The following is a 26675-nucleotide window of genomic DNA, read 5'->3' on the forward strand; positions in this document are numbered from 1 at the left end:
GTTTCCTCAAAACTGTTTCTGTTCTTAGAAAACATACATGCCCCAAGCCATTCCTAACTGCCAAAACTTTTACTACACTGTTCCAACCTACCCTTTCCTTCTCTTCCAAGATCCAAAAATCTTGTAGTCTTTTCCCTAATAAATGCACCGAGTCCAAAACACTATTGCTCTAACCAAACCTCTACCTTTCTTTTGTACTCCACTACTCTAATGCCAAAAATCTTAGTACTTGTTGCATAACCTCTATAGATATCATTCCATAACGAAATCTAGTCTTCTCTTCCTCATCTGTCCTTGTTAAACTCTTTTGATTCTCACAACACTTGCCTTCACTTTCTAACTTGGTCCATGCTTGGAGTATAACCAATGACTTTTCCTCTTGAAACATGAAACTTCTCCTGAAGACCATAACCACTCTGGTGATCACACTCTAACTTACAAGAGAACAACGTCCTCCTTGCTTCACTTGCGTTTTTCAGACATCCTTTTCTTAACCCACATTTGATGCACCACCCCCGTTTTCCTTCTCTCAAAATAAGAAACACTTATTGAAGACCAAGATTTACTAGAACCAAGTTAAGAGACGATTAAGCCTCTCAAAATGTTAAGCTCCAACTTGCTAAAAATCATTTCATAACAACTTCAAATTTGATCCCTTTGATCTCGACATGTGTTACTCAACTTACAAATCTTCATGTAGCCCCCACTACCACAACCTTACTACTTAACAAAAGACCTTTTTCAAGAATAAGCATCTTCAACTCAAAATCCTCAAGAACAAAAACCCTGCCTCTGAACCGCAAAACCTCAGAATACCATTATCCTTCAACACAAACTCTTTGGCCTGATCTAAACCCATAAACCCACCGTCTTCTGTAACCCAACATCCAACCACTACTTCTCTCTTGATCAACTCAACCAATCATTCAACACTACTCAAAAACCACACTTAATGAAAACTGACTTCAACTCAATCTGCAACCTCATATCTATAAACATCTCAGCCAACCCAAAATCCTTGATCATTCTCTATACCTTTTTCATCAGCTTACATTGCAGACATCATTTTCTCTATTTCCAAGACCTTTCTTCTTCATCCTCATACATAGTGCCCTTAATTCTCTAGCCTTATCTTTTTATTATTAAATTAACTTTATGATGTGATTCTTCCTTCGGTGCTTGAAGTCTACCACCTCCATCCAAGGTCAAACCTAACTTTTATGCGAACCATTGATCTTGAAATATCCTTCTAAACTTGACTCTGAATCATCCACTTGTTAAGAAAAACTTAACCATTTCCTTCTGATTATCTATTTAACCTAAGTCCCTTGCAATGCTTCATTCTTCTCTAAATACTTCATGTTCTCTCAGCTTGGAAATTCTGTCTTCTACTAAACTCTCCCCTAATCTGCTTTATGCCTTATACAACTGTTTCTCCAACCCTCCTTCTTCTACTTCCTTTCTAGATATCTATTTCTCTTGGTCCTTTTCAGAATTCTTATTCATTTCTTAACTTAGGCTTCAAACCTTTCACCACTTATCTTCTTCAGACCTCAAACACTGATATACCAACCCATGTTGCCTTCTCAACCATTGTTACTCCATTGCTCACTAACACCTTCCTTTTTCTGACCTCTGACGTTATTGACACATAGAACCAACTGATTCCTCAAACCTTGCTACATCAATGTTTATCAAACTCCTCTTGGAAAAACTTGTGATTTCTACTCCCCTAATTCGGTTCTTGAGACAAAAGTGATGCTTCTACCTCCTCATATCTTAAACCATCCTTGGAAACTCAGAAACTCTGGTCCTCTAACTCCTTATCCTCGAGGCAAGAATTTGTCTCAAAGACTTTAACCAATTATACTAAAGGTATACAGACCAAGTTACCTTAAATATGCATTCTTCTATCACTATAAAGCATAAAACACTAACACAAAGGCAAGAACAAGATAGGAAACACTATTGAAAACCAAACTTGACTTATAACTCTTTATTTTCCCAACACCTTCAGGATTAAGAAATGAAAATCGTCTCTGATATATTCATGAGTGTGCACCCTCATTACTATTATCAAGACATTTCCTATTCTTAAAACTTCCAATTAGATACACATATCTTCTATCTAAACTTGGAGAGCATGGTAAAATATACCCATTTAGACTCAACTCCTCATAGGAAAATACGACAAACCCACAACTCACTAGGTCATCCTAAGGACGAATACCATTAATTGTAATTAGACTTAATTCCTAATTTGGTCTTATTTTAAAAAAGATTAAAACTTAATTAAGTCAAAATTTTAAATATAAGAATTGAATTAAATATAAAATATTATTAACACTTGAATCCTTGACATTTATAAAAAAATGTCTATCGTCCATCTAACCATAATCAACTAATTGAATTATTTTAACAAAAATTAAGATTTAATTAAAAAATATAGATAAAATAACGAATTGAATTATTCAAACAAAAATTAGGACCAAAGTGTAGTCGTTAGGAATTCAAGTGTAAAATTAAGTTCTTCAAAAGAGATAGTGGATAAAAAAAAAGAGAAGAAAAACTCATAAACTTAGCTTCATAGGAGATAATATTGTATTATCTTACATAGATTTACTCATAACTTGTATCAAATATTGCGTTTTTTGTCTGTATTTCTCATTTCTTTGAATAACACGTCTCTCCTTTTCTTGTCTTATTGTAAGAAAGGATGGAGTTTTGCTTTAGAAACACTTTAAAATTATGATAAATGAAATCTTGAATGTGTATTTAATGAAATAATATTATAATAATATTTTAATATGTATTTGAGAGTGGAACTGAATTAAGTAGCTAACTGTTTTGTTGTGATTAGTGTGATATCAACTAATAATATTAGCAGAGCAAGAGGTTCATATCTCCGTAGAAAAATCATATCAAAATAGTTTGAATATGAACATTTGTATTGAAAAATAACCCCGCGGCGCCTACACTGATTATTGTCAAACCAACAACAGTGGATCCGACAAACTCCAATGTAGAGACACTCAAAAGTTTGTCTTAAAATTGGATTTAGATATGATTTTGTCTCTTTCGATGTTTTCCCTTGGGGAAAAAAATAACCATTTTGGCTGTAAACCATTTTGTCCTAATTTTCCCTATAAACCAAAGTTTCATTTCCTCATATTCCAATATGCAAAAGGATTAGCTTTTACTTTCCCCCTTCTTTTTACGTGAGAAAATCTCAGCTGGGTCAGTTTCAAATTTTCGAATTCGAAACTTGAGGAACCGTGTTTCAGTCTGCTCTGTAATGCTTTTGAGTATGGTAGATAACCAATCTTGTTTCCACTTCTTTTTGAGCTTACCTATGTGATTTGCATCTATAATGTGATTAAATTTGAGTTATGCTTTTCTTCTTCTTCAGTTTGTTACATTCTTTTATAATATTGAGCCTTTAGTATTTTCTTCGTGTATACTCTTTAACATTGTGGAATTTAATGGGTTGTTTGTGTTTCTGGAAGTCTTTTGGTGAACTTGCTACCCTTCTCTGGATTCTGCTAATGTAGCCCCCTAAGGGTTGGGTGTTTTTTAGCAGATTTGATTCTGCATCATCGTAGCTATTCTTGATTGGTGGTCCTCTTAGGTTTGTTTCTTTACCTTTTTCATCCTTTTTCCTATTCAAAATTATTCATTAATTTTGTTTCCTTTATCCCGTGAAACTTGTTTGGATGAACTTTTCAGTAAACATTTCTAGAAATAGCAAAATAAGAAGGAAAAGTGAAAACCTTATCCATAAGTTAATTTATAATGGCTCTTTCATATTAACTTCTCCAAAATCAGAGTTTTAACTTACGCATAAGATAGTTTGAACTACCGCAACTTATTTCTTTTTGTTCTTTTTATTTTCCTCTTCTGTAAGTGGTTACAGAGATCTACTTAAGCAGGCCCATAGTCATAAATGCACGAAGAGTGGTGTAGTTGGCATCCTCAAATTGATATTTTAAATTTATGTGTGGTTGGTGTCTTGTGGTTGAGAGATGCCACATGATGTATCGTGACAATGTACATTCTAATTTGTGTTTGTTTCTCCCAATAAAGCATTCTTTATTTGCTTGCCCTACTCAGTTCTGCTGTTTATGGAAAATGGATTTTTGTGTTTTGTGATTTGCATCTCAAGCAGCCATGCAGTGGTTGATTCGATGATGCTTTGCTAGTGTGAACTTGGTGACACATTATACCCTTTGCAACCCTTCTTGCTTGCTGTAAGATATGATGTTTATCACTTGTTTATTCATCATTCCATTCACTTTCAACTGTGAATTTCTAAATGGTAAATCTAAGCTACTTGCTAATTTTGATTTTCTTATGCTGTTTATGTTTTGTTGACTCTGATGGAAACATTTATATTTGAATTGTGAACTGGTAAATGAAAGACTAGGAGTTGTTGATCTGAATGCACCATTTACATGTATAACAGATTATCTGGCTATATCCATCAGAGCTTTGAACATTTGGGAGTTTGATTGTAGCTAAAAGAAGCATGGAAGGCACTAAGGGTGATGAAGGATCCATTACCGTAGGAACCACTGGAACAATCAGCTTATTGATGACAAAGGAATTGGATCAGATGTCTGGTGTTCCACAGCAGGATCTATCTTCAACAAGTAAACCTCGAATTTCAGTTTCAAGTGGTAGTGCTACGCCGAAACGACCACAACCAAGAAAATCATTTGAAGCCAGTAGTAGTAGTACTAGTAGTAATGTTACAAACCATATAAGCTCAGGGATTGGCCCCAAAACAAAACATAATGGCAAACATACCCATCAACTACCCATGCTTGGTTCCCACACCCTTCCATTGGAGGCAAGTCCAGTTATGAAGAAAAAGGATAAGAAGAAAAAATCTAAATTTGTGGAAGTTGTGGACATCAAGTGTGGTTATGCAGATAAAGCTTGGGCCACACCTATCACAAATTCTCTCAAGAAGTTGGGTTTCTCAAAGCTCTCTGAGAGCATTACCTAAAGCTGGAATTGTATGTCAGACTTCAGGTTCTTGTAGCTGAAAGCAGAAATTACATTTGGCTTACTACTGTCTATTATATCGACCATAGAACACATGCTTGGCAAGAGCTTGCTACTTCCTCGCTTTTTCTTTCTTGTTTCTACTCTGGATACAGTTGAGGGTCTGGAATCAGTGCTAACTGAGGAACCCATGTTGATGGTTTGAGATTTGTTGTTCTGTGACCAGCCATTGGAATTTAGTTCAAGCCGGCTAAAGTACTCAATTTCTTGCATTAGAAGGGACCCCACTGTGCCTCTGGTGCCTATTTCTACAGGTGGAAATTCAGCCATTTCTTTTGTGTTGCTTGTGGCAAGGATGGTGGGTGTCTGTATGCTTTATATTGTTGGTGTCAAGGAGAAAGAAAAAGTGGGATTGAAGAAGAGTGGTTTTGTTGTATGTTTGATGAACTTTTCCACAAGCTGAGGCATTTTCTTTAGTTTCACAGAAGCTCTCCACTCTACCATGTACTATTTATATGAAGTGCATGACATGTATTATGTTTATGGTTGTAGAGTTAGTTGGTGACATGACATTGTCATTCCATTCATGTGCATGCAGTAAAAAGTATTATCCTTGTAACTTTATGTTTAATCATGTCTAGCTACATCCCAATAATAAGTTCATTATTTGAGACTATAGTCAGTGTAATTTGGAGCAGATGAATTCATGTGAAAGAAGAAATTGGACCATCACTTTGTTTGACTTCTGAGCAAGCCAATGTAACATTTTGGTGTCTTTAAATGGCACCGGAAAATAGAAAAGTCTAGACGGTTGTGTAAATAACTTTCCATTTGAGCACTTTTGAGGTAGTGATTAAGTGTGGATGATTTTGTTTTGGTTGGTTTCATCCATCATATAATCTGGTTTTCTTTTGAGATGTGAAGGGGAGTGGGAGAGACATTTAACATTGTATGCTCAAAGACAATGCTTACTAGGATTTATAGTTTCCTGATTTCACTGTTTATAATTAAAATATTTGGCAAGATGGAGAGAAGGTAGAAGAATTGTTAGTAAGAAAACCGTGTTGAGGGTTTCAAATATTTTTCTTACACTAAAATTTACTCATTGCAAGTTGCAACTGTATTATATCACCATGCTTCTTCACATATCTGGTTTTGATACATTTTAGTTGTTCTCTACATTGGGAAACCCAATTGTTTGGTTTTTTATATATTTCTATATGATTTTATTGTCACCCCCACTTTACACTGCCCAAAAAAATACTCTGCAAGTTTGAGGAACTAACGCAATGTGTCACTTTTTGTGGACCCTTTGCTGCATTTGTTTGTAGTGGAGTCATTCACGGGTGCTCCATTAATTTGTATGTGGACTTCTTGGACATATATTCCTTTCACAAGATAGAAAGCAAAGGTTCTTATCAAAACTGTGTAACACTTTCATTCACTAAAGGGACTGATTTCTTACCATTTATTCTGTGCATTTTAAGAGTACCACTGCTCATAAGCTTCTACTTCGAAGGAGAAATTATGTCATTGTCATGCAACGGAATAGATAGATCAAATTGGTACAAGTTAGTGATCCTAGTTGCCCAAGATAACCAATTTTGTTAGTGATTAGATTAGTTTTTAACCATGGTAAGGTAATGTAAAGCAGCTATAAGGACAATTCCCCTGTTATTTTCAATCATTTGTCACTGTTTTCTTGAAGTGTGATAAACTTTTCTGGTTCTGTTTTGCATGTGAGTGTGACAGATATTTTCATTGGTAGAAGACACTTCACATGTGATTACGTTTTTATGGCATTAGCATCATTTAAAACGCACTGTTCACTGTCCACTTCACATTTCTATCTTTTTAACTCCACTTCAAGTTTTCTTTTGATAAGGCTAGTGATTTTCAGCAAGTGTTTTCAGCTCCTAGGGTTCATTTGAAAAGCTCATGGTTGTTTATTCTTACATTTAATTTATAATACATAACAATCTTAGTTTTCTAAAATTCAAGGATGAGTAATTGAATGAACAATTATCATTTTATTTTAAGAGTTAAGACACATTCATCTGAATTTTTCATACTTCAAAACATGGTACTGTTTTTATGTTTGCTCATGTTAAGTGGGTCTTTTCTACTTTAGGGGAAAACTTTGACGTAACGAAACCATGCACTGCTAAGGTGAAGCTAAATACGGAAGAAATATTCTTGTCATAGAGTTTGTATACTTTAAAAGTAGAGTGGATAGTGTAATCTTAAAGAAATGAGCTGTTATAATAAGAAGCAGTAATCTTGGGACATCTTGGACTGGGACAAGTGTCTGATAATATTTTGTATTGTTTTTTAAGAATTTAAGACACGGTTTCTCAAAATCATTTTTTAATTCTACCAAACATAAATTTTAAGATTTGTGTATGTCATACAACTTAATATTGAGTGGATACCACCAAAGATCCAAATAGAGACATTCATCGACATAAAAGTTAAGGGAAACAGTAAAATAAATCAGGAGATGTGAACTGGGTAACGATCTCTCAACATGGTGTGTGGAACGATGCAGATTCAATAACTCAGGAACAATAATGTTGAGAGGGTTGTGTTTTGGGGAAAGTAACATGCAAATCCATAAGTTTTGCATCAAAATATAGATTTAGAGAAAAATGCAGAAGAAAAACCTTGTATATATTTTTTTGTAAAGGTTAAAGCATCCAAGTGTCCTACTATTAATATAACTTTTTGAGACAAAAAACAGTTAAGTAAATCAATTGATAAAACATCGTACTACTTGTGATTTATACATCTGTGATCAACTAATGTGTTAGATTGTTTCTTTATAACATTTAGTTAGATAAGAACATTTTCATAAGTTTAGAGTTTTTGTTTTTTCTATTGTCTGGATGTGGAAGAAGTATGCAAAAGTGAGTGCATGCTTGATTGAACCTTTCCCCTGTAGAGAATGGTTACAAGGGACAATATTAAAAATGTATGAAACAGTGGATTGAAGATTGAAGAGCTGCAATAATTTCATACAATATCAATGTAAGCAAATGTATGAGACAATATAAAGAACCTCAAAAAAGACAGCATCACTTACCATTATACACCTTGCTTTAAAAAGGGTAATCTAATAACAGACAAATTAATACAACACAAAACCATCAAATAAACTACACAGAATAAGCATCAATAATCAACTAAATGATCGAGGCACAAAACTATAGAAACTCAATTAAAGGGACAAAACTATAGAAACTCAATTAAAGGGACCGCGCGGACGCAGGTCCCTACTACCACAAATTATGACGTAGGCTCTGTCACAAGGACAGACCTTAGAGAAACACCCTTTCTCAGTGCCATGAAAGTTGCTTCTCTAGGCCATGAATCTTATTGATCATCCATAGACCCCGTCCAGGTAAGTATGTTGCTTAGTGTAACAAATCTCTATTTTGTAGTCTATTTTCAATGCCATTGTAAGTAATATTTTCAATATGGGATTTGGTAGACTATATGAACATGGAAAGGTTTCAGATCCCTTGAGTGCTTGGTTTAACTTAAGAAAAAGGATTCAGGTAAATTGTGTTCAAAGTAGGAAGGATTTGCCTTCAAGAACCACTGTTTCATTAATATACTGCAAGTAGAATCAACATTGCAGCTTTAGTTTCACACCAGTTATGGAAGAATGTCAAAAACAGGTACTATTTGAGTTCTCTTATAATAAGACCTTGAACTAGACCTGCTCCATTCTGAATTGGTGCTGCAAACTGTCATAACAAAAATATTCTAAGATCATTATTCTCTTATTACCTCTTTCTATTTTGTGTCAATTTCATTGTTTCTAATAAAAAAATAAATATTTTCGTGGTTATTACACTAGTTTCACTCTTTAAATATCCTCCCAATATGCATTAACTAAAAACACAAAAGGTTATACGGCAGAGTGAAAAAGTACTATATCATTACTTGGTTGGGAGATGTGTAATGGATCTGTCTTAGTTCACCACAATTCAAGGACAACTTAGTTATATTCTACCTTACAAGAATATTTTTCTTATTTCCAAACACATACAGTTTTTGTCTTAGGTTTTGTTATGTTGACCTTTTCTAAGAACTAAGGTTGGTTACTTGTGTTTCATTTAGAAGGAAATCTTGACCTAATGAATCCTGGACTGATAAGGGGAAGTTAAATGTGGAAGAAGTATGCTTACGTGATTGCATGCATTGCAATTGCAGTGGACAATGGAAGAAGATACTATAATAAAACACAGCACATAGTGCATGCTCTATTAAGCAGAGGTACCGAGAAATGACCAAAGAAATTTCAATTAAGCAAGATTAAGGAGTGTAGATGTTGATGAAGTTTATGAAAAATAGTTGTGCTCATGTATCAGTTATGAACTTATCACCACTCTTCTTTTAATATCAATTACATAAGCTGAGGATATGAGGTAGGTATAGATATTGTCATATAAGGCATGTTTCTTTGTTCTTTTCAGCTTACATTTATTCTTGCCAGAAAAACATAGCTAGGCACAATAGAATTTAGAACATGTACATAAAATTCTGTAAATAGTAGTACGACATAGACACATACTTTCACCTTTCTTCACTCAGAATGCTCTCTATTCAAATTCATGATAATTTAGAGCATATTTTATTTCTCTGCACTACACAACAGGTAACAGATCCAGCAAATGAGTTGATTCAGTTAATATTTAAACGTTGTAAGTACTTGAGCCGAATGATCTGCAATGAGCAAGACACATGAGCATATCCTTGAAGATCCACACTTTGGAGTTTTCCTCCTGTAATATATAGCTCACACAAACTTGTGGTTATCTTGTCAGGTTTCAACCATTCTGGAATATGTTGTCCAGGAAAGCCTTCAAGATGCAACTTTTTCAACTTTTGAGGCAGCTTAAGCTCAATCTCAGAGTACCTTGTGTCAAACACACCCCATGATATTTTTAGTTTCTCAAGCGCTGACAAATCTCCCGATTTAAACCCTATATCTTGGACAATAGCCCCACTTCCTACATGTATGCTGAGTTGCTTTAGTTTTGACAATTTTGCAAGATCAGGAATCTTGTCTGAACTACTAATCACAAATCCCTTTAGTACTTCAAGCTTATTCAGCTTGTCAATCCCCTTTGGCATTCTATCCAATAAGTAGCATTGAGACAGATTCAAATGTTTGAGGTTTTTCAACAATGCAATATCACGTGGTAATGTTTCTAGGTTGTGACAGGCCTTGAGGTCGAGAGTCTCTAGGCTCTTAAGTTGAAAAATGGAGTCTGGCAGCTGAGATATTCTAGATATTCCACGAAGGCTAAGATATTTCAATTTCTCTTGATTCCTTAACTCCTTTAAGAATTCTTCGCTGTTCACTTCAATATGATGTTTTGGTGAAGCGTGCAGCCAACGACCAAGTTGAAGCACCTGCAACTGCTTCATTTTGGCCATCGTTTGGGATCCAAATATAAGATAACTTGCACTAGTATTAAAAATACTTGTGAAATGGTTAGATTTAGAACCAAACGCATCACTAAGTTCAACTTTCAGTTTGTTAAGTGCTAAACATGCAGGAGAATCACTCTGATGAGATGAGGTAACTATTTCTGAGTAAGTTTGAAAAAGCTTTTTTCCTTCATTTGCTTTCTTCCTTGATTCATGAACACCATAAACCAAAGGATTAACTTTAAATAATTTATTCACAAAGTCATACTTATCTGGTAAAATTAATTTATGATCCATAAGCTTTCCAAACATATACTCACCATTTTCCTTTGCTGCTTCCATTTCAATTAAACCCACTCCAACCCACCAAAGGATTATATTCCTTCTCTTCATGACAGAATTCTTTGGGAAATGTAAGAGAGACTTCAAGCATTTCATTTCAGTATAACCAAGGCTCTCATAATTTTTCTCAATCACTTCCAACTCCTCAGGTTGTTGGGTTGAAGGGAGTGATGCAGTAGCTTCTTTATTTGCTTTTTCAGGTTGTGGGAATTGATCAGCTGGCAGCAACTTTTTAGTTGATTCCTTTATTTCCTTGCAAATCATTTCCTCGTCTTCCATCAACTTACGTATGTTGTTGTTGCGAAGATAGCCATCTACCTTTGTTAACTTGTCAAGTAGATCTTGTTCATTTTGCTTCACCTTGGAAAACAAATCCTTTATGTTGGTCAACTCACTTTTCAAATCCTTCAATTTTGTTTGTTTGTCTACAGTCACCAAAAGTTTCAACAATGTAGGCACTGCTTTCATGGGATTTGTCCGAATAGCCATTTCTTTTTCTGCTATGAGACTGAAGAACAGACTTGTGACTTTATAGAAAAATCTCTGACGAAAGAAACTATATTTTTTCCTATAAGATGGAGGAACAGAGTGGTGTGATGTTTTGAGACTATGAAAGATCAATTAACGAAGCAATAAAGTTTTGCAACAAGATTGAGGTATCAAGTCTATGATCTCATCAAAACCTGATAAAAGAAACAATACTTTTGCTCGAGATTGGAGATAGGTGGAATGGGACTTAAGATTGGAGAGAAATATTTTTTTTACCGAGCTGAACTTTGTCATCAAGATATTCCAATAGACAATAAGAAGCAAAGAAAAGAATCCCCAAAAATGTTTCATATCTCTTTTCAGGAACAGCTGCCACAGAAATTCCTTGATTCTGAACTTACCCTGAACCCAAGTAACATTTTATAGTAATTGAAAGACACTTTGAAATTACCAGAATATTCTTCCATTAATAGAAGTTCATTTCATTAATTACATACAGAACTTTAAAAGATAGAATTAAAAGAGGCCGCGCGAACACAGGCCCCCACTGCCCCCACTGCAACAAATTATGACATAGGCTCTGTCACTGGGACAGACCTTAGAAAAGCACTCATTCAAAGTGCAATGAACATCACTTTTCTAGGCCATGGATCTTCTTGATTGTCCATTGACCCTATCCAACAGACCTTAGAAAAGCACTCATTCAAAGTGCAATGAACATCACTTTTCTAGGCCATGGATCTTCTTGATTGTCCATTGACCCTATCCAGGTAAGTATGTTTTTCAGAGTGAAACATGTTATATTTGTATCCTATTATTCCATTTACTATTTCTAGTATTGTCGATGTGGGATTGAAACAGAGTACTTTAAATGTTAGAATAAATGTCCAGAGTTAACTGGTGTTTCTGTTCGTTGGATATGTGTCTATTTAATATCACTCCAACTAAGAAATTAAGCGTCCAAACTGCATAAGAAAATGAAGTGACGTTTAATACTGATGCTGCTCCGTTCTGAAAATTTTGATAGTTGCAAACTAGTATCACAAAAATGTAATAAATCATCATCTCAATTTCGTTATATCTATTCAAAAGATTTTTGTTTGATTATTACAGTAGTTTCACTTTTTATTCTTCTATAACAATATCCCCATAAGTCTTTAAGATCTTAGACAATTCAGGACTGAGAATCCACAATAAAGAAGTGGTAGAGAAACAGGTGGTGAAGATAGGGAGCTAGTCAAGAAATTAAAACTGAGAACAAGAAGTAAAAGCAAAACATAATTTTCTTATCTTAGCAATTTAGTAAGAAAATTATTGTCACAAATGAAAATATAACATATTTTAGCAAACCAAACACTTCCTTGAAGCATAAAAACTGCATGTGCTGCAACTCTCATTCATACCTAAATGCTATCATTAGATTAAAAGTCAGTGTATAATGGCAAGCATATGTGATTATCTCATTACATTGTTACAACTAAGTAAAGATTGACATCTGATCTCTCCTATACTTCAGACAAAGTTTAAGTACTTCTCCATTTTGCATTAACTAAATAGAAATATAAAAGGGTAGAGATTGATGAAGCTTCAATAAGAAGTGAGAAGATATTTTTCAAATCACTTGGCTGGGCTTTCGACTGTAAAACATCTTGGGATCGATAGAAGGCATGTCATTCTGGTTCAAAAGACTAGTAGCTTGATCAGATCAGCCAGTACATGTCAAGTATCAATATAGACTCGATACAGGAGAAAATGCAATACACAAATATAATTACTTTCTGCGTATAATGAGTGCTGTTTAGTTTGACATTTAGAGTTTCAATATGAAATGAAAAATTGAATAACAGGTTATTTTTAAGTGACTGTTTTTCATGAGTAAGTTGTGCTTTATCAGCAAGATTGATATCGCTTTTTCATTCCTCTGGAGTTAGAGGGTGAATCTAGCCCATAGTTTGCAACTTCTGTACATTATACTAATCATGCACCTTAACTGCTATTAATTAGTTTATTCTGTAATAAATCAACAAACATAAAAAATCAGAGTGGCGCAGCGGAAGCGTGGTGGGCCCATAACCCACAGGTCCCTGGATCGAAACCAGGCTCTGATAATTAAGGAATTATTTTTTTTAATTTTCATCCGTTCTTCCTCTGTTTACAATTATTCTTTTAGTCACTGATAAAATAAATAAAGTTGTAGGGTGAAGAGAGAAAAGTAGGGGTGTAAGAAGAAAATCTGCATAGTTGGTGGATAGCATCTATGAGACACGTGTGTGGATAGCAACACACAATACAAAAGAAGTGAAACTTTCACTACAGAAGCTTGCTGTTTCAAAACTCAACAGCAATGGCTTCTATCTCATGCATCACCCACCACCCCGTCACTTCCAAGCTAAAAACTTTCTCCCCTTCACCTCACGCTTCTGCCTCAAACTTGGCTTCCAGGTTTCTGGGCACAAAAAAAAGTGTTGGGTGGCTCAGCCTCACCTCTAGTATTGGCCCCTCCAACGGCTCCAGAGCCACGTGCTGGTTCAGGTTCGGGAAGAACGGTGTTGATGCCGAAGGTGCTGGCATTTATGGCAGCCAGAGCCGTGATGACTTCGATAGAGATGATGTGGAGCAGGTTTGTGATTGAAGCTGTTAGAGAGTTGTTAGTTATTACAATTGTGTCATGCTTACGCATGTGGTAATGCTGTTCAAGTTCATTGTTGTTTGTGTTAGGAAATTACATTAAGTTAGGGGTAAGATTATATGTGCATGTTAGCTGTTTGGAAAAATTTGAGCTTGTGGAGATTTGACATGAGAGATTATGCCTATGCATAGCTGGTCTGTGTTTTGGGGGTGGCTTTAAGAAGTGGGGATATTTTTCATTTACATTAGGATTTTCTAATCTCATGTAGCAAGAAGAATATAAAAGTGAGTGCATGTTCTTAAAGGGGTTAGCGAGTTAGACTGAGGGAATCGATTTGGTAAATAAAGGCACATTCAGAGAATTAGAAAGTTTGTGAGGAAAGAGAAACTCTTCTTGCGAAGGAGAAACCCTTGGAGGGATTTGTTGTTCTTGGAGTCACTGTAGATTTCTTCTATTAGGCTGGAATGTTGATTTGGGTTGGAATTGCTATGATGAATAGATGTTTAAATCTGCTTGATCTTTTACCCAATTTTGAGCTGTGATTGACTCATCTTCCATATTGTTATTAAAATACCTTACAAACAAGTCTCACTAAGACATGATTGCCATGGAATAATATAAATTGTAACGGATTAGGCCTCTGCTCAAGGTAATCACTTAATACATTGAGAATGGTAATACACTTGTCAACAACTCATCTTGCCACATCTGCTAGAAAATAGATAGAAGTCCGTTCACATCCCATCCATTCTTTACCGTTATGCATTTTTGTTATGTAATCTTGAATCAATCAACTTATATGAACAATCTCTTACAATGTCATCAAATTTAAAAGGCTAAACTTAAAAAATATTCTAGTACACCACCTGAAGAGACTTTAGGCCAACATCCCTTCTAAGTACAATACAGGTTATAAGGTGGAGGGACAGAGTGGCGTGAGGAAAGAAGATTGAGGTATCAAGTCTATGGCTTCATAAAGAACTGATAAAAGAAACAGAATACTTTTCCAGTATTGAAATTGGAGATAGGGTGGAATGAGGTTTGAGATTTGGGTAGAAATATTTTTTACCAAGTTTACCTTTGCCATAAAGTTATTCCAATAGAAAATAAGCAAAGAATCTCCAAACATGATTCATTTCTTTTCTCAGGAACAACTTCCAGTAGACTATGAGAAGAGAACTAATTGACAAGTTTGACGTCATTATTTATTCCCATGTGCCAGTGGTCTATTCTTTCTTTCAAATCCATTTCTTGATGGTGAACTAAAAGAATATTGATTTTTCAAGTTCCCAAGGAATGAACATCAAGTTTTTAGACTGTTTGCTGTAGCAAAGCCCAGTCTATAAACTGGTTAAGGTATCAAAGACTCCATCTAGAAAAGCAAACCATCCCGATATTTTCAAATGTTCCAACTTAATAGGATATTCTTTGATTTAAGCCACATTGGTAGAAGTTTATTCCACTGATAATATACATTCCCTTATTCAACCATTCTCTCAAACAAAGTCTATAAAACAAACACAATACATACTGAGTAAACCAAGGCATGAAAGATTTAATTTTCATCTGCAACATATGATAATATACTTTAATAACCCTCTAATATCAGGGAATATAAATATAACTATTATTAAACATTAGAAATAGGATTAATAGGGGCCGCGCGAACGCAGGCCCCCACTTCAACAAATTATGACATAGGCTCTGTCCGACCTTAGAAAAGCACCCATTCAAAGTGCAATGAAAGTCACTTTCCTAGGCCATGGACCTTCTTGATCGCCCATTGACCCTGTCCAGGTAAGTATTTTACTCTGAGTGACACATTTGATATTTGTAGTCTATTATTACTGTTACTATATCTATCATTGTCGATGTGGGATTGGAACAGAGTTAACTGGTACTTCTGTTCGTTGGACATTTGTTTAGCTTTAATATCACTCCGACTAAGAAATTGAGCGTCCAATAAGAAAATGACGTGACGTTTAACACTGATGCTACTCCACTCTGCAAAATTTTATAGTCAAACTACTATCACAAAGATGTAATAAAATCATTATCTCAATTTCGTTATATCTATTCAAAATATTTTTTGTTTGATTTTTAGAGTAGTCTCACTTTTTATGAAAGAGAAACTCTTGGAGGAAAGTTCTTATTCTCATCCTTATTAGTTTAATAAGATTGTTCATGTCCTGTTATTGCTTACATGCTTCCATTTCTAGGATAAGATTGGAACTTTTTAACAGTTTTTTATAATAATAAAATTGTAAGTAAACAAAAGGAGAAAGTAGGCAAGAACATAATTGAATAAAAGAGACAGTAATGAAGCCCTTATTATTTTTCTCTACTAGGAGTTTACAGCTACTAAGGAATGTGAATGATGTTTTTGTTGATTCGAAATTTTAAACTTCTGCAACTGTTAACTATTATGTTTATGCATTTACTAGGATTTGTTCTTGGAGTCGCTCTAACTGCAATTTAGTAAATGGAAACTTAATAACTAGAGCATTAGTTACAAAAGTTTAGTAAATGGTAACAATGAGATGAATTCATCATAGTGATATCTTGAGAAGTCAAACATTTGAGTCACAGATAAGTCAAGCAAACACTTTGTACGACTTTTCTCTGCATTAGTTTATCTAAATTGTTTGTGTATTATTCAGTTCAAACTGTAACTCTATTGGGTATCTATTTTATTCTAACTTTCATTTACTTTTCCTGTTCTTAGATTGACTTTCCATGGTAATTTTGGAAATTCAGTTTTGGAAGAGAAAGTGCTTTTGTTTCTAAAAGCATCAATGAACTTTACAATGACATCATAACATTTTGCTGCACATCATATAATTCACATTTGATAAAATTATACAGTACTTCAACTACATGGGGATGCTAGCAGTAGATGGAACCTATGATAAAATGGAAGCCCTTCTAAGCCTAAACATCCACCCTGTGGACATCCTTCTCCTATTAGCTGCATCAGAAGGTGACAAGCCAAAAATTGAAGAACTCCTGAGAGCTGGAGCAAAATATGATGTAAAAGATAGAGAGGGTAGGACCGCATTGGACCGAGCCAACGAAGAAATTAAAGAATTCATTCTTAATTTTTCAGTGCAAAGGGCATGATTTGTTTGTTTCCACCATAAGCATGCCTATTCAGCTACATAGTTGCTAACATTTTGATAACTTTTGAACTCTGTTAGTTTATATGCTTTGGATTAATCATCAGAATGGATTTTAATACCCATAAAACCAAGAGTTCTTCGTGTCCATGACAATAAAATTGGTTGAGCATATTTAAATTATTACGTCAAACATAATCTTACGCAATTACAAATAAAAAATATAGACATGCTTAACAATCAAAAACATGTTTTTATTCTAACAATATTCTATATTTTGATCTAATGGAATTGTTTTATAACGAGTGAAGATAAACTAAAATATCTTTTATTTCTGGCATAACCAACAAACTGAAGTGAAATATTGCTAAAGGACAAGTATTTTAGCAAGAGTCTTGAATAGGAGTTTAATTTTAATGCATGCTTTACTGAAAATTGTCAACTAGTTACCCTAGATATAATTTTTAAAATAATTACTACAAAAACTAAATTTTTAAATCAATTCATACTTAAATTATAATAGAAAAGAGTCTTAATTCTTCTAAGGCATTATAATTAATAAATTCAGTCATTAGTTCCAAAGAAGTTCATTCACATGCATGCAAGCTTAGTTAAAACTGTTGACCCCTTGAAGAAAGTTAGGTTTTGAGATATAGGTTTGGAAATGAAAACTAAATTCTGCATGAACATGTATTGAAAGATATCCAAACCTAGTTGTAATTCTGAGATTAAAAGCATCCAATTTTGCAACTAAACTGAGGTATGCTTCATATCACATACAACCTTCAAAAATGTAAATTAAGTACAGAAACAAAGTTAGCTTCGTTATTTGAGAAAAGATCATAACAATCACACACAACCAGATCTGACTTCCAAAATGCTTCATTATTTGAGAAAAGATTCTGCTAAACTCATGGGACAACATCTGAAACCCACATATTGATTGAATACAACAGAAAATTTAACTAGAACTAAAGGAGCCGCGCGAACGCAGGCTCCACAACCACAAATTATGACATAGGTTCTGTCACTTGGACAGACCTTAGAATAACATTCCTTCCATGTGCAATGAAGGCTGCCATTCTAGGACATGGACCTTATTGATCATCCATTGACCCTGTCCAGGTAAGTATGTTGGCTGTGCTGGCGCATCTTAAATTTGTAGTATAATCTTCTCGTCAGTGTAACTAGTATTTTCAATGTGGGATTTGACGTATTACCTAATGGTTAGATCAAAGATCCCAAAGTGCTTACAGTCAATGCTTCATCACACCTAAATATAACAACAAAGGACAGTTATTTACTTTTTAAGTTGATTAAATAAATCTAGTTAGCTGAAATACTTTAAAAAATTATCTCATGCCTAAATTAAAGAAACAGACAATACAATTATATATTTTTCTTGTCCAGCATTAGAAAAAATTATTATAAACCTCTTTATTTATCCTTGCACTTGATTGTACATGTGGATATAAATAAATATATATATATATATATATATATTATATTACGTATTATATATTATATATTATATATTATATATTATATATTATGTAATCAACATAAAAAAAATGGCATATTAAAATTACTACAAAATTAGGTTGGTTTTTTTCAATGAGAATAATCTATATAATATAATTCTTATCATCCATCTGAAAAATTGGTTAAACAAACCATAATAATGTCAAAATATTTTCTGCAGGTACAACACTCATTCTCCTTACGGAGGAAGAGTACCAAGAAGGAGGAGGAAGAGTACCAAGAAGGAGGAGGAAGAGTACTTTCCAAAGTAAAGACTGAATTCATGGAGTTGAAATCTTTATAAGGTACATTTTTAGCTTTGTAAGAACAATTGGTGCTCACCGTAGGATCGAACCTATGACCACAAGGTTAAGATCAGTTACTCCCTAAGGTAGCACCTTCACTAGTGTCGAGCAATATGGCCTTTAATTTCTTTCTATTTTTCCCAACCTCTTTTTACTTAGGGGGCACAGTTATTTTGTTGCCACTAACAATTCGATGAATGTCCACCTCTTTTCCTTGTGGGTTAGGAATGACATTCTTATTGGTCTTCTTAGCCTCATTGACTAATTGATTCTTAAGGCGACGAAAGATGTCCTCATCCCCTCCTACTTTAGCAGCATACTGAGCAATATAACCTACAAGCACCACAAAATGCTTCGATCAATTTAGAAAATGTTTCAGTTACAACCTATTATACACTTACCTTACAACTTAGTAGCTTTGGCATTATGTCTGGGTGTTTTGTCTTAGTTATTTCTTTGTTTCCTAAAATCCTAAGTGTTTTCCTAAGGTTTTCTGTGTTGGGGAATTTAGTTCTAAGTCTTGTGTTTTCATCCTATGATGTTTTCAGATTATTATTTCGTTTAATATTATTTGGTTAAACTTCAAAACATGAGAGTATTTAGGCACATAGACGATTTTATTTTAACATTGTTCTTGTCTTATAACAACACAATACAGAATATGTCCTAAACATCTACATTTCGTGGAAGTTTCTTATTAAGAATGATCTTCCTCTGTGTTCTTGCATTTCGTGAATTGTTTATGTCAATGTCTGGAAAATTTGAACCAAAGTGTAGAGAAAATATTATATTTCGATAGTACAAATTTTATTTAGTGTAAACTTGAATGACAACACAATTACCTCAACGTGTTAACTTGAAACATGAATCCTTCATTTTGCATCTCTATCACTTCATTTGCATCTACACTCAAAATGAAAAACTTAAAATAATAAACATGAATTGTTTTTGGTTATTTTATACTACACTTTGTCACTTTACGAGGTTGACTGTTAAGATTTTATTTTTACAAGTTCATTTTGAGTAGAATTTTATTAATTGATGTGCTACTTTTGATTGTTGTATTTGGTGAATCATTTTCATTCAAAACCGGGATAGCTGGGTAAAATTAAGTGTTAGAACAAACATATTAAATTCATTTTAATTGTGTTATTTGAGTTTAACATGAGTTTAACAATTAAAGCATCATAAGTATTCAATGGCAATAATAAGCATAGGATGAATAAAAAAACCTAAACCAAAAAAATGAAAAAACTTAACATAAAGCAGAAATACAAATACAAACAAAAATAACATTACATATAAAATTTGTGATAACATTCTTAAACTTGTACAACAAATACATATAACAAATACGAACAATATAAAAACATCAAAAAGTCTTCTTAATAAGTACACATACTTAACCTTCAATCAATATTTTCCAAATATCAAATACAGACAACATAAAAACAATAAAAAGTCCTCTTAATAACTACACATACTTAAACTTCAACCCAATGTTTTTTCAAATATCAAATACCAACCAAATAAAACCAACAAAAACTCTTGTTAATTAGTACACATACTTAAACTTTAACACAATGTTTTCCATATTATAAAACTCAATTTTCAATTTTGATATTTCTTCTCAACATCTTCAATGACAACTTTTTTTACAATAAAGAAGTTTCTGAGTCTCTTTTAAAGGGAGGGACAACTGACAACTGCATTGATGCTCAAATCAAATATTAGATTCTGAAGATAAGTTTATCCTTTAGAGAGTAAAATAAATTTCAACATGAGTTAACTATATAGGAGTCAAATCATCACTCTCAACATAAGTCCATCCTTTAGTGATGAAATAATCACTTAGACTCTCAACATGGTTCGGTTCTCTACCCTCTTTGAGTTGTTCATGTTACTAACTTCCTTGGGGGTTCTATGATAATGTAGTGGCCATTAGGATGGTCTCCAGAATAAAAATAACATCTCATGACTTGTTAAGATGAATCTTGTGCAGATGTTCCTCAATGCATTTTGATAATTTGTTCCTTTAACTCATTTATTTGTTGAGAGATGATCTTATTTTGTGCTAAGATGGCATTCTAAGTGTCGAACTCAAATACTTCTTTCTTAATAGGTTGACTTTTATCATGATGGATGTGATGATCACTAGTTGTTAGTGCCTTAATGATGTTCTTTCTTCCTTATCATCTTTGGTCATCATTGATCCTCTTGTTGAGGCATCTAATAGCAGACTCGTTTGAGGTCTTAGCCCATTATAAAACATGTTTAATTTAGTCACCTAATCGAAACTATGATTTAGGAATTTTTTAGTAATGACTTAAATATCTCCTAAGCTTCATAAAGATGCTCATCTGCACCTTGAGAGAATGTGGCTATAGCTGATTTGGCACTCACATATTTGAATGAGGAAAAAGATCTTGTTAGAAATTTTCTCCCCACCTCTTCTCATTTGTTAAAACTCTAGTTGGGGCATGATTGCAGCCGCGTTTTGGCTCTTCCTGTCAATGAAAATGGAAAACTCTTGTGATAAGTTGCGTCCTCATCTTCATCTTTTACTCTTATAGTACCAATAGGTTCATAGAAGGTGGATAAATAGTTATAGGGGTCTTCGTTGTCTAAACTACTAATTGGTTTGACGTTATTAATGACAATAAACCTGACTTCATTTCTATTATTTTTTATGGACTATCTATGCTGGAAAATTGTCTCAGTCCAAGACTTTTAGCATAGTCTCTCTCAGCTTTCTCCTAGGTCCAACATCTCCTAACTTGATTTCTTCTTGAGATTGCTTATTTATTTCTAAACTGGAAGGTTGTCCTTCTTGCCATGCTTGTCTTAATTATTTCTTGTGTTTTTTGTCATGGTGTTGTTTCTTCTTGTAGTTATTTCAATCTTAGTATCAAACAACAAATCTCCAACTCGATTTTTACTTTACATATACAAAAGTTCCAAGAATAAGTGAGCGCAAAAAAGTAGATGCTAAGATATAACTAACTCTATAGATTTGAACAAATTTACAACAAACCTAAAAGTGATCACATATTTTTGATAAAAATTTAGAATCAAATCCACAATAACAACGCCAAAAACTTGATGACCTCTTGGATTGTGAGTAATTGTTGAGACTTTGGCAAGTGTACCAAATCGTTCAAGTAATAAAACCGGTAAGACCGGATATCGTTTCCCAAGAGACTCGTGTCCTAGACAATCGTATAAAATCTAACTAATTTAGACTAAAGAATGATTCCATGTTTTTGTGGTTTTCATGCAATTAAATTAAAGATAAAACATAAAGTGTAAAAGTGATCTTTGATAACGCAAACACTTAGAAATGGAAAGATTAGAAATGATATGGAATGATATTGTTGGGGGTTGATTTCACCTACTTCACTCTTATGTATAGAAAATCACTTCCTCTTCATTAATTAGCCAATGTCAATCTTCTAATTTACTCAAACCCAATCCCTTGGTAGAGAGAGCCTAGACTTACTTCTTAAACTCCAATCCCTTGGAAAACCTAACAAGTTCATCCGCTTTAAGAATTGAGATTCAAGACAACCAAAGGTCCATGTTCTATCCCTAGATACAATTTCCTTTAGGTGTTTAATCCAGTTCTAGATTCACCCAATATTTCCCAATATCAAGCAAACCCTAAAATCATGAAATGGTTGAATCAATCATACAAGCTTTAAGCAAAGGAATTAAACACTAACAATTAATCAAAGAGGCATATAATCATTCAAAACAACTGTAATTTACATAAGAGATCCGTGATTACATCAATCCCCAACAATAATGAAACTAGCTCTCCATGAATGGAGAGCTTGATCTTACAACAAAGGTGGAAATGGAAGAAGGTTGAAGACCCAAGGATGAAGAAGGGTTGTTCCCACAGCTCCTAGATCGCCTCTGGACGCTCCAATTGAGAGAAATCGTGTCTGGGATGCCAAAGATGTCAAAGCCCTTCTAATTTGGGGTTAAATAAACCCAATCTGCCAAATCAGCAACTAGGCGCGCTTGAGACCGCGCTCCAGCGCGCGAAGACTGGAAAAAGGGCGATCCAGCGCCCTTTTGTAGGGGGCGCTCCAGCTAGCTCCAATCCTGGTGCAGAGCGCGCTCCAGCGCCCATTGTTCAGGGGCGCTCCAGCTAACTTTTTTCCAGATTCTGGTTCTTCATATTTTTGCTGTTTTTGCTGTTTTCTTGTTTTCTCTGGTTCCAGCACTCTTCATTTGATGCAGAGACTTCTTCCAACTAATTAACTTGTATAAATAAAGGGGTTAAAGATCAATTTATCTAATTAAAGCTTAAGATGAAACCACTTCTTAAACTAAATGAAAACTAGGATTTACAAAGTAAAAAGGATGAGAAAGAGTTGATATTTTCTCTAATTCAATACTGAATTCATAGTAAAATATGCCACTATCAACTCCCCCAAACTTAGAACCTTGCTTGTCCTCAAGCAAAAGGTATCTGACTGTCAAACAAAACATATTTTTCAAAGATTACAGTTGGATTCATAATACATTGCTTAACTTGAAACAACTAGAAATGTGTATCATGTTAGTTTTCCACTATGATGCTCACAACACAATCAATCAATCAAATGCCATAGTCTATAAGAGATCAACAGTCATGGCAGGATGCTTTACTGAATTATGTAGAACCAATCCTCACTTAAGATGGTGTTTCACTCTAATGCACTGGTGTATAAGGATGTGTGTCTATCACTCTACTATCAAATTGTCACACAAATCAACTTTGCCATTTGTTTCAACCAAATTAAACACATTCACAAGTAAGTCAACATCACAAGGACTTTCATTGGCTTGTATTGTGGCTGGGATAAGAAGGAACATGGTTTTTCTGGATAACAAAGCACCTTGAGCTAAGAGATCAAACAATTACAATCATGAATAAAAGTTCTCTTTTGCTTCACTTAGATTACCACCAATGTCGAACTTACACCCAACTGTTTTTCATTCAGTACTTTTCCTTCTCTCTTTTTCTTTCTTCCTTTTTGTTACTTTTGTATCTTTTAAATTTTTCTCAATTCATCCTTTCATAACAACTCCCCCAAACTTAAACCATGCTCCTGCAGTACAGATGATTTCTCCATTTAGCTCAAGGTAAGGAAAATAGGGAATTTTCATTTGGGCTTTAAGGTTCAAAAAGAGTCATTTATCAATCAAGGTCGAAAGGTTTTGAATTGGTTTCTTTGGCAATATGTGGAAGAAGTAGGAGAGCAAGATGACCTTGATCAGTGCAACTAACAAGCAAATGGTTCAAATCAGAGAAACTCAGGCAAAGTCAATTGTGATCAAATATGATAACATTCACAAGAAAAGTCTAAAGCACAACATCTCACAAGGTTAACTCAAGGTTCCACAAACATCATCAAGCAACTGCCAAGAATATTGATCGCAGTTAAACATAAAGCATTGTCAGACTTTTCATGTAAAAAGCAACCACAATTTGAACTAAACTGACCCATCTCAAGCATCATTTCATATCAAACCATAAGCATTATGAATCAGCATAAGTCTATCAAGCCAGATAACTAAAACAACTTAACTAAAATTAAAAAAAACAAAAGCTAACTAGCAACCAAAGTAAAAGAAAGCAAAATAAAAGGTCCTGTGACTCATGATTTGTAGCTCATTGTCAGACTCCTTCATTTTCTGCACCACCTCCCCCAATAAATTGGGTTGGTCCCCAAGCCATGCTACTTGGGTCGCATATTCCTCTGTTGACATCTCTACTTTGTGGCGGCGTTTGTTTTTATTCTCTTGGAGTTGGATGAAGAAGTCATTTCTGCACAAAAGATTGAAAATAAAGTTTGCAAATGTGAGCTCACAATGTATGTATTTGTAACAAACAATCATTAGATCACATGATCATGAGTTCACAAGGTCAAACGCACATTAAATATGCAAGAAAAATCACAAAACACAGCCTGGAGCATGAAAAATTTGAAGCAGAAGAGAAAAATAGAGTTGCTGAAAAATCTGGTCTGGTTGGAGCTAGCTGGAGCGCCCCTAAGCAGAGGGCGCTGGAGCTAGCTATGGGTCAGAATGCCAGAAAACTGGATTCGTGCTGAGCGCGCTGGAGCGCCCCTGAGCAGAGGGCGCTGGAGCGCCATACCAGATTGCAGATTTGCAGAATTTCCCAACTACACCTACGATTTTTGGAATTTGGCACTTCTTGATGCTCAATTCAGCCCAGATTAACATGTTTTCACTATACAAACTTGATCAAATCCATAAGGATTGAAATTGAGTGCAAGAATGCCAATTTAGGTGCACACTTCCAAAGCTTTCTAATTCTACAACTCAAGGCTTCAAATTTTACACTTTAAACATACCTAAACTCAACATAACCATTCAGAACATACTTAATCACACTATAACACATAAAAACAGATTGAACAAATCTAAAACACATCAATACACAATAAAACTCAACATTACACTAGTTAACCATTAACAACACATAAACTACAATTGAAACTAACATGCTCCAAAATAACCAAATCAAATCAAAACATTCTAAAGCAAATTCAAACAATCAAAACACACTCAAACAATAAAATCACACATGAGAAAGGGTTAGAAAGCTGGGTTGCCTCCCAGTAAGCGCTTGTTTAACGTCATTAGCTTGACACCATTAAGCTCAAGTTTGATTTTTGATGTTGGAATGCTTCTTCTTGTCATGACACCAACATCCTCTCAGCAATTTCCTAGTCACCAACTTGACTCTCCTAGAATATGGAGCCTCTATCTCAAGCACTCCATTTATCTTTATGTTCTTGATGACCCATAACCTATTCTTGAATCTCACTGGTTTGCCAGGTTTGGGCTCATCGCTTGCCATCACAGGATTTTGGTGAACTAGTTCCTCTTCCTTTTCTTCTTCTTCTCCCTTTACTCTTGGAGATAAACAACTAAGGCTCCTTTTTACCAACTTGGCAGCTTGCTCTGTTAGACTAGTAATTGATAGAAGTTCATCTGTAGCTTCAAGACTAGTCTCTTTTTCATGATTTTGCTGCTCAACCCCAAAGACGTTGAAAGTCACCTCCTCATCTTGGTCTTTCAATTTCACTGTTCCTTCTTCCACATGAATGACAACCTTGGCTGTCTTCATGAAAGGTCTTCCAAGGATGAGTGGTATATCTGCAGATTCCTCCATGTCCATAACTACAAAATCCACCGGGAATTTGAGTTTATCTATTTTGACCACCACATCTTCCACTACACCATATGGGTACTTGATGGATCTATCTGCCAGTTGCAACATCATTCTTGTAGGCTTGACTTCAAGACCACCAATCTTCTTGAGCATGGATAAAGGTATCATATTGATGCTAGCTCCCAAGTCAACGAGAGCTCTACCTATATCATGATTTCCAATTGTGCATGGAATGGTGAAACTCCCCGGATCTTTAAATTTGGGAGGAAGGGTTTTCTGCATGATGGCACTAGAATTCCCTTGCACTTCAATTGTTTCCTCATCTAAATACTTATTCTTCTTGTTGAGGATTTGCTTCATGTACTTTGCGTAGGCAGGAATTTGTTGTAGTGCTTCGGTCAATGGCATGGTAATCTCAAGTTGATCAAATATTTGCTTAAACCGAGCCAATTGTTTCTCCTTCCCTTCAATAGATGGGATTTTTGGGTAAGGAAGGTGTTTCACAATCTCTTTCTCTTTTTGATTTTTCTCTTTTTCTTTCTTTTTATTCTCTTCTTCTCTTCCAACCATGTCTTCTTCTTCTTCATTTTCTTTCTGATCTTCTTCTTCTGGCTTTTCTTCCTCTTCTT

General features: G+C 34.5%; 3 protein-coding genes, 4 non-coding genes and 1 pseudogene across 12 annotated transcripts; 3 read left to right on the plus strand and 5 right to left on the minus strand.

The window, feature by feature from the left end:
• The first annotated feature begins 3153 nt into the window (after positions 1-3153).
• On the plus strand, positions 3154-5739 carry LOC124847486 (uncharacterized). 6 transcript variants are annotated; one of them, XM_088098261.1, is made up of 3 exons: positions 3154-3305; positions 3507-3628; positions 4463-5739. In XM_088098261.1, the coding sequence occupies exon 3, from the start codon at positions 4526-4528 to the stop codon at positions 5006-5008; it is 483 nt and encodes a 160-aa protein (XP_087954387.1). In that variant the 5' UTR covers positions 3154-3305; positions 3507-3628; positions 4463-4525; the 3' UTR covers positions 5009-5739. The 6 variants fall into 6 exon arrangements, with proteins under 6 accessions (XP_087954387.1, XP_087954386.1, XP_087954389.1 ...); XM_088098260.1 differs by having other exon boundaries at positions 3155-3310; XM_088098263.1 differs by having other exon boundaries at positions 3155-3310; positions 4515-5739.
• Positions 5740-8255: 2516 nt separating this feature from the next.
• On the minus strand, positions 8256-8415 carry LOC148192598 (U1 spliceosomal RNA). Its single transcript, XR_015782419.1, has one exon. It is a non-coding gene; the product is annotated as a U1 spliceosomal RNA (small nuclear RNA).
• An 828-nt stretch (positions 8416-9243) lies between these two features.
• On the minus strand, positions 9244-11280 carry LOC148192599 (disease resistance RPP13-like protein 4). Its single transcript, XM_088098046.1, has one exon. The coding sequence runs from the start codon at positions 11278-11280 to the stop codon at positions 9697-9699; it is 1584 nt and encodes a 527-aa protein (XP_087954172.1). The 3' UTR covers positions 9244-9696.
• Positions 11281-11799: 519 nt separating this feature from the next.
• LOC148192600 (U1 spliceosomal RNA) lies at positions 11800-11969 on the minus strand (annotated as a pseudogene).
• Positions 11970-13316: 1347 nt separating this feature from the next.
• Positions 13317-13388, plus strand: TRNAM-CAU (transfer RNA methionine (anticodon CAU)). The gene has a single exon. It is a non-coding gene; the product is annotated as a tRNA-Met (tRNA).
• Positions 13389-13592: 204 nt separating this feature from the next.
• LOC148192602 (protein LHCP TRANSLOCATION DEFECT-like) lies at positions 13593-17155 on the plus strand. Its single transcript, XM_088098067.1, has 2 exons — positions 13593-13900; positions 16775-17155. The coding sequence occupies exons 1-2, from the start codon at positions 13625-13627 to the stop codon at positions 17027-17029; spliced, it is 531 nt and encodes a 176-aa protein (XP_087954193.1). The 5' UTR covers positions 13593-13624; the 3' UTR covers positions 17030-17155.
• LOC148192603 (U1 spliceosomal RNA) lies at positions 15562-15714 on the minus strand. Its single transcript, XR_015782470.1, has one exon. It is a non-coding gene; the product is annotated as a U1 spliceosomal RNA (small nuclear RNA).
• Positions 17156-17999: 844 nt separating the features above from the next.
• LOC148192604 (U1 spliceosomal RNA) lies at positions 18000-18158 on the minus strand. The gene has a single exon (XR_015782461.1). It is a non-coding gene; the product is annotated as a U1 spliceosomal RNA (small nuclear RNA).
• Between the last annotated feature and the right edge of the window lie 8517 nt (positions 18159-26675).

This window comes from Vigna umbellata, chromosome 9 (genome assembly GCF_029865625.1).
Source record: "Vigna umbellata cultivar VRB3 chromosome 9, Vumbellata_1.0, whole genome shotgun sequence".
Classification (NCBI taxonomy): Eukaryota; Viridiplantae; Streptophyta; class Magnoliopsida; order Fabales; family Fabaceae; genus Vigna; species Vigna umbellata.

Excerpts from the sequence above, each read along its gene's own strand:
- LOC148192599 (XM_088098046.1), bottom strand. The coding sequence starts at position 11,280 with ATGGCTATTCGGACAAATCCCATGAAAGCAGTGCCTACATTGTTGAAA.
- LOC124847486 (XM_088098261.1), top strand. The coding sequence starts at position 4,526 with ATGGAAGGCACTAAGGGTGATGAAGGATCCATTACCGTAGGAACCACT.
- LOC148192602 (XM_088098067.1), top strand. The coding sequence starts at position 13,625 with ATGGCTTCTATCTCATGCATCACCCACCACCCCGTCACTTCCAAGCTA. Across the intron at positions 13,901-16,774 it reads ATAGAGATGATGTGGAGCAG|TACTTCAACTACATGGGGAT; the intron begins GTTTGTGATTGA and ends AAAATTATACAG.